Below are 12,700 nucleotides of genomic sequence, written 5' to 3'. Positions count from 1 at the left end.
CCACAGCTGATCGCTTGGAGAACGCAACACACGCCACACAGCGGGCGCGCGCTAGCGGTTATCTACAACGTGCACACTCTTTCAGTACGGCTGGTTAAAGTCTGTCCTATGGTCCGGTTACCGGGTTAACAATCGTTACCATGAACGGAATATTTTATGTGACCGACGATGGAGGTAGATAAATGTTTTTATTTTACCAATAATATCAATGCCGCATTGGCGGTAAAACGCTAGCCACTAGCCAGTCGCGTACGTTGTCATCGTTGTGGTTACGCTGCGGACGATGATGATGCGCGCCGCTGATTGAGAAATTGCAAAGATGTAATAACAATTTTGTGGTTATTTTTTTTCCTCCTCTCCGTTTAAGCGACGCATCACGTATAATATAAATATAAACTATTATTTTGTCGCACGAGAGCTATTTAAAGCGATCGACGTCAGCGAAACTTGCTATAAGCAGAATTCGGCTTCGACGTTGGCACCAGGCCACTGTTCGTTCGTCTCGAGATCGTCTGTGGTCGCCGGGCGCCGTAGCTAACGGCTGACGACTGCGACGTGGGCCATTGTTGTTCAGATTTTTCTGAGCGCGGCCGTCTGACTTGAGCGCGTGGCCATGTTCCCATCAAAGGGATTTTTCCGGAACGTGTACTTCCAGCCCTACAACGACAGTGGCTCAAATTCGGTGAATTTGATTAACTCGGCCAAGAGTAAGTCTTAGCACGCACACACCCACCGCATCGGGGCGGGCTGAGGAAGCTATAGTCTATATTATGATATAAATAATACAATATTAAAATATGATTTAATTAAATCCCTATAGGTAGCCCTTTATATAAAATTCCTGTCCATGCCACTGCACCCCATTACATAGTGGCGTATATTTTTTATCTTAAATTTGTATGTAAAACATCTCATTCAATGACTTGTTCAATGAGTATTAGTGGACATTTTCAAATGTGAGCAAAACGATAGGTACCTATTAAAATTAAAATTAATACCAAAGTTTTAAATTTGATTCTGCGACACTACACTACCAAAGTGATTTTTAATATTGTTAAGATAATAACACAATATTTGTTTCACATTAATTAACTGATAAAAGACTGTTATGGAGGTAAGTCTATACGATAATATTTCTGCCTCAAGTTAATCACACTCCCAATCCAAGTTGGTCCATTTCACGATACTGTAATACTAAACACTAAATTACTACTAATGAATATTCTAACTTCACAAATTCTCTACTTAAATACTTATTCAAAGCCTTACAATAGTCTGGAAAATATCATAAGTACCTTATACAATTCTCGTATTAGACAATCTCATTTTCTGCCTATTTTATATTAGTTTATTACATTTACATAGTAACATGATGTGGGAGTCAGAAAAAAGCCTATTTATTTATTTAAAACATTTAATTATATTTTTAATTCTACAATAATAGCGATAGTATTCTATAGTAGTGAAACGCTACTTATCCATATGTTTTAGAATGTACTTATAATCCTTAAACATTATTTATTATTTTTTTATTAGAATTGATTATTTCCATTGTATGTACAAAATTAGTAAAGGCACTGAAAAATAAGAATCCTAACTTTGGAGATATATTGTAAGAGTGAAAATAGTTTATGAAACAGTTCCATCTTAACTCAAGAAGGGGTTTAAGAGAATTCCCCTCAGTAAAATTCCAAAAATATCATAAATTGAACAAAATTAACGTGGTATTTTGTGGATAAAGTATAAACTACATAATATTATCTCTAAGTCAAATGATTTATGTCTTACACCTAAGATCTGTATGACTTTATATATATAATGTTTATATTTCGTAGAGTGATTCTTTTTCAAATGTAAATTTATGTGTTTAATGTATAACGTTTATTTATGGACAAATTCTGCCATGATATTGTATACACATAATATTACACATGAGAAGCTTCAATATCTCACAAAATAAAGAACAATATAAAAATCGGGTGTAAAAAACTTATCAATTTAAAACTTGGCCGGGGTGGCTATCGCCCATAGATTGGCCCTCTCTTCGGTATCAGGTGTCTTCTCGTCCTGTTCTGTGCACTGTAGTCCGTAACATGTACTAAACCCATGTTATAGACGAACCGAGTGATGATGTTGGGAGACAACTTGCAATTGGTCATTCTCGCAAGACAAGTTATATTATACTCTACACCTTATTTTACTTTTATTTTTTGTTTTCCCTGGCGCTTTTGAAAATTACTGACCAACCATTCATTTTTCAATCAACTAAGTTACTGAAGTTGGAAAAAAGTTGAATGAAGTTTTTTACCGAAAAAAAATTAACATTATAAAATCAATATATTCATTACCCACAGAATACTATTGCTATTATTGTAGAATTATTAATATAATTGAAAACACTTGGGTAATTAAATTAATTTATAAAAATAAATAAATAAATTGGCTTTTTTTTTGCGGCTTATATTTCTCATGGATTTTTTCCTTACATTTGTATGATATATAGGTAGATATTGAAAACTTCTCTATTAACACATGTTTTGATGAAGAAACATTTTCTGAAAAATGTATGATGATTATTGATTTATAATTATTGCTCATTAAAAAAAATAGTACCCTTAGTATTTTAATGGATATCAAAACGTGTTTAAAATTAATGGTATTGTGTTGGTAGAATAACAACTAAATTACTATATTATTTTAAATTGGAATTATCAGTGAAACGACAATTTATAATAGTATTACACACTAGGTTTTGTTTCCGTGGGCGAGAATGGGGCTGTTATACTTTTAGTAATTTCCTAGAGGGGAGAATTTTGTTGAACTCTATATTGTATCCCAAAGGGGGTTGGATCCTTAAACCCTCCTGTGTGCACCACTAGTTTATAGTATATTCATAAACAGCTCATTTTTATTTACAGATAGTTTACATTTTGTACAACGACTTGACCTGGAGAAAACTTTGGACATTCATTACGGATCTGTGAATTCTGTGAATTGGAATGATTCTGGAACTTTATTACTTACGGCTGGTGATGATAAGCGCATAGTGATCACTAATCCATTTGCATACCATGTTTTTGTTAATTATAAAACAAATCATAAAACCAGTATTTACTGTGCAAAATTTTTACCCACTTCAAGCACCCATATAATTTCATGTAGTTCAGATGGTTCTGTTCTCAATCTTGGTAAATATTCATGTATATTTGTTATTTTTTAATCTACGTATTTTTAATCCAATTTGTATTTTTATATGCTTATTAGATTTGGAAAGAATGAAGGAAACAGAGTGGAATTTCTTTACTTGCCACAGTAGCCAATGCTATAAACTAGAAACAATACCCGGCGAAGATAATATATTTTTAAGCTGTAGCGAAGATGGTACGGTTCGCCAATATGATCTCAGAACTGGTGTTAAATGTTCTAAAGAACATTGCTCTGACGTAAATCAAATGATATGATAGGATGTATTATTATAATACTTAATGTAATTTTTTTTCGGTCCAATTCAAATAGCATGAATTCATTGATTGCGGTCAACCTGTTTCCACTATTGCGATAAATCCAGTTAAACCTTATCAACTTGCAATTGCCACTATTGATAGTATAGTTAGAATAGTTGATAGAAGAAAAATTATGAAAAAAGGTGAGTCATAGGTTAATCTTTAAGTCATACCTTTGAAGAAAAGCTACAATTTTGTATTTATTACTTGAGCTTTAATAAGGTATTATGCATACTTTTTATTATTATAATTAGTTTTGTCAGAATCAGTGGATATACGAATATAGTCTTTGAGAAGCAGTTCTTTTCAATATTTTTCTTATATAAAGGGGGTGGGTGGGTGAGTGCTCAATATAAAAGTGAAAAACAATTACTAAATAATAATTATTGTAGGCTAATAGTAATAGTTATGTGCTAATAGTACTTGTGGTAATTATACATTGTTGGTAAGAGGGTAGTGAGTGGGTGATGGGTTATTTAATTTTTGTTTCGATACTGCTCAGAATAATATTAAGAGGATGTACACTGACATGTGTTGACTCATTCTTACAACTGCTTATTATGCCAAATTTTACACTCAGCAAACCACTTTTAACTCTGTTAGTTTAAAAATTAGAGTGAATTGACCCCTTTATTAAATTTAAAGATAAGATTATTATCTGGGGCATCTCGTGGGCTTTTTATTATATTTTAATTTAGCAAGTTATGAATATTTCAAAATTGTATGTTACGCTCTTGTAAGATAGGTACAACAAATGTCAATGTAGTATCCTCTTAATAATTTACAAGTAAAATATGGATTTTGTTATTAATCTTAGCTTGTAAATTTGTAATGTAGGAAAAAGTTGATTGTATTTAAATTCCTTTGTTTTGCCTTCTAAATTGTTGGTAGAGTAAAACTAATTTTATTTTCAATCTTTTTTCAGGTTTATTTAAAAATATTGTTCCTGAATTTGCCTTTACTGTTCCTCATCTAAATCATCGTGCTTATCGTATATCATCACTGTCATACTCACCTGATGGCGAGGACATGCTTGCCAGCTATTCCAATGAAGAAATATATTTGTTTAGCCTCAATAAAGATTCATGTACTGCAGAAGTTGTAAATGACTATTTAAAAAATGCTCCAACTCCACCACCATACAGGCAGATAAGATTAAGAGGTGACTGGTCAGATACTGGTCCTTCATCGAGACCATCTACTGGTATGAAACTATGAAATAATATACACTGTGTCATACTGTCATCTACTCATCTGTCACATCTGTTCAGTGAGAGAACAAACATATTCTGCACATCTCTCTGGGTCACCTTGCTACTGAAACTGGTTCCCCTATGGCGGGTTGTTGGGTGAGAATCCGCAGAAGGATCGATTTTGGTCGGGCCGCTATGTGTTCTCTCATTGAACAGAGTGGGCGGGTACTAGATTGATAATAGGACTCTGGGTCTCTCATTTACACCGAAGAATTGGCCACCGGGTGACAAAGTTTAGTACCGGTACGGCCACATTGTTCAGAGGCATAGAGGCAGGCACAAACTTCCCTACCTCATTTATCGAATTATTCTGTATTCAATATTGGTGTAATATTTGTAAATACGAGATCTGTTCAAAAAGTACCGGGATTTTAATTTTAACTAACCGAGGTTTTACCCGGTGTGCGCCCAGGCCGTCAGTTGATTAGACATTCATATTTATTTTCATAGATTTATATAGTTCCTTAATATAAATCTGTTAAAGCGTTTCACTATTAGTTTAGGTATATTTTGTGATTTTCATACGGATATTCATGATGAAAATAATTAGGTATGATCACACCGAATACGTCTTCATGGTGCGTTCTGCGCACCACGTTTGTCGTGTACAAAGTGACGTCGACTGCGCAATATTTTAAGAGGTAACTTCAATGTATTTGTTGCGCACGTGATGTCAGCGTTATGCGCTTTGGATCTGTGTGGTCATACCTAATTATTTCTATTATGTGGATACTGACCTTCCCCCGATCCGGCTGAAAATCTATGTTGAATTTCAAGCGGATCGGACTAATAGTTTTAAAGATTAGGAGCGCGAAAAAAAGCCACATTCATTTTTATTTATATAGCCATTGAGGTAAATACAAAAGTTAAGTTACACATTATTTAAAGATATCTCCTTCTAAATACTCGCTTCCGGACAAAATGCAGTGGTCCCAGGTTACGTTTCTTGCCATTTTTGAAAGTCCTTTGGAACTGTTCCGAAGTTAAGACTGAGTTCTGCTGCCGTATGCACTTTAATTTCTTCTACATCCTGAAATCGTTGTCCTTAAAGTACAAAATTTAATTTTGGGAAAAGAAAAAAATCACACGGGGCCAGATCAGGATAATAGGGAGGGTGCGAGACAACAGGTAATTTTTATCAGCCAAAAATGCATGTATCGACAGCGTTGAATTGGCTAGCCCATTGTCGTGGTGAAGAAACTAGGTTTCTGGGCGTTTGTTACAATTTTTTTCTCACAAATCTAATATGTCTTTGTAACATACCTGATTAACTGTTTGTCCACAGGGTAGAAATTCATAATGAACAATACCTTCAATATCAAAAAACAATATGCATTGTCTTGATATTTGACTTCACTTGGCGAGCTTTTTTTGGCTGAGGGGAAAATTTTGTTTTCCACTGATATGACTGAGATCGTACATATGAATCCATGTCATCACCTGTTATAATGTTTTTTTTATAAAATTTGGATGGATGAAACAATTTTTAAGGTCTTGACAAATCATTAAACAATTCTTTTGTTCGAACATGTCGAAAACGCCAAACAAAACAAATCAAACTGATTCGACTTAACCATGTGTTTATTTAAACCGAGATAAAATAGCATCTTGGGTTTTGTTTAAAATATTCACTAATACTTGGGGAATACATCTATGTATAATTTAAAATGTTATTGTGTCTAGATTAGCCGTAATAATATTTGTCACGGTACTTTTTGAACAAACCTTGTATTACTAAATAATTGGAAAATAATCTGTTAGTTTTTGAAATAGGTACTTAAGATTTTAATTCACCAGAAATACTAAACTGGAAAACTACTGTCAACTGTATAGCACCTGATTCTGTGCCTCTGAACAGTTTGGCTTAGCACTTGGCGCTCTAGACATAGTGATTGATATATTTTATAAGTAGTTACTAGTAACTGAACCAATTAAAAATAAGAAATGAATAGTTTAATTTGATTTAAGGGATGTAACACACAAATTACATAACAAAATTATGTGGTTTATTAAGCTGTTAATAGGAAATTAAATTCAATAACTTTTTATACTATGTTACACAAAACATAATTATATATATATTTTGACTTAAGTATACTATTTGTAGTTTAATTTTAATTGTTAAGAGTATTAGTAAAAAAATGAACAATTTTCACTTTGATTCCATGCTGACATTTAAGTTTGGACCACATTACCTGTACCTAATGTATTAAAATACTTAATAAAATATTTGATTATTTATGCCGCCTAGATGATCCTACAAGATCAAGGATTCAGACTCGTTTTATGGATCGAATGACTGAAGTGCTGATTAATGTGTTTAATACACCAGCATTACATAATGACTTTTTGCAAAATTGTGAGTGAAGAAATTTAAAACTCCTATAGTTTATATTGATGTATAAAAATAGATAAAATATATTGATAATAATATAGGGCAACCAAATTATTCTCAATCCTTGGGAGATTTACTAAGCTCATCTACACGAGAAGGCGAAGTATCCCGATCTGATATTTTAAACCGTTCTAATAGGTCTACGGAAATGTAAGTTTAACAATTTTTAATTTCATTTCAAAGCTTATTGATATTTGTTTTACCTATTAAAATATTTCAAAAATGAGAAAATGGTCCACAATTATGAATACCAATTAAAAGTTGTGTAAGTTTAACAATATTGAAAAATAATTATTACATTTGTAAATACGAAAAATGTTGAATTTGAATTCGTATTTTCCTAATATTAAGTGTCTTGTGATTTGAATAGTATATTATCCTATTTGTATAAGCAACCATATTTAACAACAATATTTGAGTATCATTATTTATTATAGTGCCAACTCAAGTGAAAATAATACTGAACAGTCTAATTCAAATAGTGATTGTCACAAAGTTGAAAATAAATCAAAAACGAATAAAAAACCTTCTGTATTTGATGATCTTATTGCACTTCAACCAATCAAAGCACAGTATAAAGGTCATAGAAATGCTAGGTAAAGTCAAGTATTATAATTTAAAATGTAATCCACAACATTTTAATGATAGCTTATCAAAAGAAACTTTTCCAGGACCATACTCAAAGAGGCGACATTTTGGGGCAACGATTTCATTATATCCGGCAGTGATTGTGGTTATGTGTTTATATGGGATCGTTATACATGTGAAATAGTGATGTTGCTAAAGGCTGATGCTAATGTGGTTAATTGTATTCAACCACACCCTAGTAGGCTTTTACTAGTAACTTCTGGTGTTGATTATAATGTTAAGCTCTGGAGTCCAATAAGTGTTGATAAAAGGTTTTCTCCAGCGTTTGCAACAGAGGTATAACTAAAAAATTATCTAAACATTTTATACTCAAATTATTCACATTACATTACAAGGTTTTTATTATATTACTAGAGCACATTTCATAACTTAAGAGTTACACATGGCCACAATTTGTTGGTTTTCATTTGTACATAATATTATGTTTAGTTGTACTTTGAACAAAATAAATAAAATTAAACCAAAAATACTCTTACTACATTAAATATAATGAGATATATTTTATTTATTTATTTAATTTGTTCAATTTATTACACAGTTACAAAAAAAAAAACAACAGGCAAGTTAATAAAAATATGATTTGTCTCTCAAATCGCAATATAAATAGTTGAATTTGGTGAATTTCAAGGACTAGATATAAATATATATTCAGCTATTAATTTAATACTTACAAAAAAAAAAATAATATCATTTAAGTTATTCATAGACATTTTAATATAAATAATGTCAGTTATTTTGTGTACTCAAATGTTAGTTATTGAAAATAACGTGTAATTTTATTGGAATCATATTAATGATGAAAGGTAACCTTCAAGTGTGAGTAAATAATGGATGTTTAAAACAAACTGGCTTCCTTAAGAATAATAATTAGATACTGTTTGGATAAGGTACATTTTAAAGCTTAACTAAGTTTATATTCCAATTGAAAAAAACCAATTCAAAATTAATTGCTCTGTTATCTAATTTTAATTGTATAAGTCATAAAGTTAATTAAAATACATATTATTTTCGTTAATACTTAAATTAATATTTTATTTCAGTTAGCTGAAAGGAATAAATTAATGATGGAACAATCAAAAGATACAATTACAGTGTCCCCAGCATTAATAGTGCGAATGTTTTCTTATTTCAGTGAATTTAGGCGAGGTTAGTAAACTCATATATATATTTATCTCATTATTTGAAATGTGTTATTTAGAAGACGCTACACCAGAATGTGATGTCTCCAGCTTGTAAATGTGAAACATACCTAAAACTGTTTTGTGTGGGAAAGAACTAAAAAGACATCAGTCGTAACTAAGAAACATCATTTTCACTACATAAATAAGACAGCTTAGGCCATGAAGTATCGTTTTTACTTTTCCAACATAGGAACTACAAAAACTATAATTCACATATTTTTCAAATCTTTTTTACATATCATTTTTAATTTATTTTAATAACAAAATCAAATGCATTACATTTACAATTTTTCTTTTCCAACAAACAGACTCTTTTTTGGAAGAACACCACCACACATACTAATGGATATTTGTTATTTATTTATTTATTTATTTATTTATTTATTTTTAACATTCTATGTAATTCATTAGTACCTATTATTAAATATTTTTCATAACCAGTCTTGTAATTGTTTTCAGGTGGATATGTGGAGAGTGGGATTACTGATGATACAACTTAATTCATGTAAATATGATATCTTTTGGATTATTATATGTGCTAATATTAAAACCCAATTTTTTAAATAATACAGACAGAATCAAGCTAAGATCAAGCTTACAAGATAAATTAAGTTTTAAATGAAATTACTTAAATGTTCTATTTTTCTTTTTGCCTCACTTTCCTCACCCCCAAAACTGCAGAAAACAACAGATTAACTTTTTAATTTGAAAATATTATGATTAAATGAATTCAGTGATCGGGAGTGATACTTGTTAGTTGTTCTACTTACATATGATTTTTAAATGTCGTTTCTCTCTTATCTGAAATTAAAATAGATATTTTATAACTAGGTCTTTAGTCGATTTAATATGGTCCTCTAATTAGCAATCCGGGCTATTTGGGGAGCTTCCTAAGAAGTTCAACATAAATTTAACGCAATTGTTTTTATAATTTTGACTTTTGAAGTTCTTGAACATGAAGGCTTTTATTTCCAAACTTCTTTAGTTTTATTTAATCCTAATTAAACCATCATCCTATTTTGACAATAATAATAAAAAAAAACCTAAGATTAACTATCACAAAATTAAAATCAAGATTTGGTACCTATAATAAACTTTCAATTTGGTCAACCTTAAAATCAAATAAAAGGTTTAAACTAGGTAATAAAAAAATGTGTCACTCCTTAGGAGAAGGTCACTGCATTTCTGTGAATTTAGTTATGATAATAGAACATAAACTATTTTATTATTATGCTGATAATTATTATGTTAAATCTCATTTGGCTTGCTTTAATGAATTCTAATATGAATTTAAAATCTCTTAAGAAAATGTTATTTGCTAATTTCAAGTAATAAGGAAAGAAAATTAGATTTTATACCTAATGTCCTATGACCTTTTTACTATTTGTATATTTAAGATAAAATGATTGTTCAAAATATTGTGTTTTTATTATACCTACCTAATTTAGTATTGAAAGATTTATGTGTTAATATTTTTATTTATGTATGCATGGTTATTATTTTGTATCAAACGTCCGGTTGTCTATAACTTATGACAATATAGTAGAATAACTAAATTGTATACTTTGACATATTTGACAAATATGCCACTAATATAACCTACAATATATTAGTAAAAGTAAATTAAAGATTGAGGTAGAATATTCTTATTCTTTTTATATTCTTTTTTTATTTGTCTAAAACATTGGTGTACATTAATTTTATTGTATTTGTGTAGTACCATACTTAACTAAATCAGTAATTCAATCCATCATTTGTTGTGTTACTCTCTAGTTTGTTTCATATGTCAACTTATTTATATTTATGTTAAAACTTTTTTTTAAATTTTACATCACGCCATGTTAAAATATATAAAATAATGGAGAATTTTACAAAATACTATATAATTATACATGACTAATATTAAACTAAATATACAAATAATAAATTCTTCCGGCTCACTGTGCCACAGAATTAAATACATTTGTAATATATTTTTATATAAAAATTTTTTTTTAATTTAATATATTATGTATATGAAAAAAATCTGACTGAACAGAAAATTTATTTTTTATCCTGAATACAAGTCTACAACCTTGTGGTGATTTGTAGTTGTAACCAGTGATTGATTACATTCATTTTTTTTGGTTGAATTATGAAATGATTTTCCAGAATTTATTTTTATTTATCCTTAGATTTCTAATAGTTAACAGTGGCATGGCATGGCAAACTTAACATTTTTCAGAGACTAGTGGTAGTCTAATATTTTTCTTAACTAATAATCTGATAAATGTATTTACTCTCATATATGTTACCTACTACATTTTATAGTAATTACTAGAATATTATTAATATTCATTAATTATAATATAATATTAATACTCAATTATTACGCATTAGCCACCCACCACCCCTTCAAAGCTCAGGGGTGGCTTCCCATTAACCGCCATTGGCACTGTTAAGTACTTGTATATTTTTTATGTATCACCCAGGTAACATATTAATGATTATGCAATTTCCACATTTTGAGTAATCTAGGTAGGTACCTAACCATTTTGTACTAATATTTAATTCATCCTACAATTTCATATCTTACTAGTGTTATTAGTTATTACTTATGACACATTGGCTGAGGCAATAAGTATGTAAATTTTAAGTTATTGAATTGGAAAATATTAATTTGTTTACTTTTATTTAAAATCATTGTCTATTGCATCATCAATTAAAAATTAATTACCTATTGGCTATTACCTTGTAATTTTTACTGTGATTTAGAGATTTGTATAATTTTTAATAGGTACCAATTATTTTTCAATTCTACTGTAATAACTAAGTAACCAAGTTGTTGCTAAGCAATTGCAATGGGCAATTTATTGAAATGAATAACTTCTTTAGGGGCGGTAGCGTAAGTAGGATTCAGTTGCTTAACCGTTGCGACCAAAAAGCGTCACGACCGTAACCAGACGATCGGATTTTGCTGTCCGGTCGCCGCCGTGTTCCTTCTAGCTCAGAACAGTCAGAACTGATCCGTCGATAAAAATGCAGTTGTCTGTTTGAACACTAAGATTTCTTTGGTTATAAATAATAATCAATTTATTTTATCTCTATAATAATGACAGGTATTTTGTTACTTTACCGGACACCCTTTTTTGCAATTATTTTTTTTTTAGACTTTTGTAGTTAACTATACAGAAAACGATGGTGAAGTCAGAATTTGGCTGTCGGACTTAGTTTTGAAATTATGGCCTAATGAAGTTTGCTATTTTGCCATTTGTATGCATTCGTATTTCGTGCATCACTCCAGCCTACTACGCCTATGGCCTATTACGAATAACGAGGAGGACCTTGAGTTTGGCGAGTCACTACACCTTCTATTCTTATATTTTATACTGAAATTTAAGCGTATAACTGAGTTAAGTTAAGTTTCTCCTGTAGGCTGTAATATTTTTTGATATTAAATATTTGTCATTTGGATCATTTACCTAAAACTGTAAGTTAAATTTAATTATCGATCAATATTTAAAAACTAATTATATTTCCTGGAATTTGCGCATCACTAGACTGTCCGACTAACAAATTCTGATTGCATCATTGTTCTTAACTCGTTGTGGTGCATAAGTTTCCAAAAAAAAAAATAAATAAATATTTGAAATAGGCGCTTTTAAATAGAATGATAAGCGAATGCGTAAACTTAAAATAGCGAACTTCATTGGTAGGTAGGTCATAACTTCAAAACTAAAT

General features: G+C 30.3%; 1 protein-coding gene across 4 annotated transcripts; it reads left to right on the top strand.

Moving 5' to 3' along the window:
- The first annotated feature begins 31 nt into the window (after nucleotides 1–31).
- LOC111035766 (DDB1- and CUL4-associated factor 6-like) lies at nucleotides 32–10,592 on the top strand. 4 transcript variants are annotated; one of them, XM_022317531.1, is made up of 12 exons: nucleotides 181–707; nucleotides 2,919–3,188; nucleotides 3,265–3,443; nucleotides 3,517–3,646; nucleotides 4,429–4,707; nucleotides 7,008–7,115; nucleotides 7,193–7,301; nucleotides 7,589–7,747; nucleotides 7,811–8,075; nucleotides 8,840–8,945; nucleotides 9,440–9,485; nucleotides 9,553–10,592. In XM_022317531.1, exons 1-11 carry the CDS (start codon nucleotides 614–616, stop codon nucleotides 9,478–9,480), a joined length of 1,740 nt encoding a protein of 579 aa, XP_022173223.1. In that variant the 5' UTR covers nucleotides 181–613; the 3' UTR covers nucleotides 9,481–9,485; nucleotides 9,553–10,592. The 4 variants fall into 4 exon arrangements, with proteins under 4 accessions (XP_022173242.1, XP_022173223.1, XP_022173215.1 ...); XM_022317550.1 differs by lacking the exon at nucleotides 181–707 and adding an exon at nucleotides 32–174 and having other exon boundaries at nucleotides 9,440–10,592; XM_022317523.1 differs by having other exon boundaries at nucleotides 9,440–10,592.
- Nucleotides 10,593–12,700: the final 2,108 nt, after the last annotated feature.

Source organism: Myzus persicae, unplaced genomic scaffold (assembly GCF_001856785.1).
Source record: "Myzus persicae strain clone G006 unplaced genomic scaffold, MPER_G0061.0, whole genome shotgun sequence".
Classification (NCBI taxonomy): Eukaryota; Metazoa; Arthropoda; class Insecta; order Hemiptera; family Aphididae; genus Myzus; species Myzus persicae.
The sequence above is the reverse complement of the archived record's forward strand: the minus strand, read 5'-3'. Positions and strand labels throughout refer to the sequence as shown.

Bases quoted from the DNA above. Each gene is read 5' to 3' on its own strand.
- LOC111035766 (XM_022317531.1), top strand. From the start codon at position 614: ATGTTCCCATCAAAGGGATTTTTCCGGAACGTGTACTTCCAGCCCTAC. The intron at 3,647-4,428 runs GTGAGTCATAGG...ATCTTTTTTCAG, and splicing joins AAGAAAAATTATGAAAAAAG to GTTTATTTAAAAATATTGTT. The intron at 4,708-7,007 runs GTATGAAACTAT...TATGCCGCCTAG, and splicing joins TTCATCGAGACCATCTACTG to ATGATCCTACAAGATCAAGG.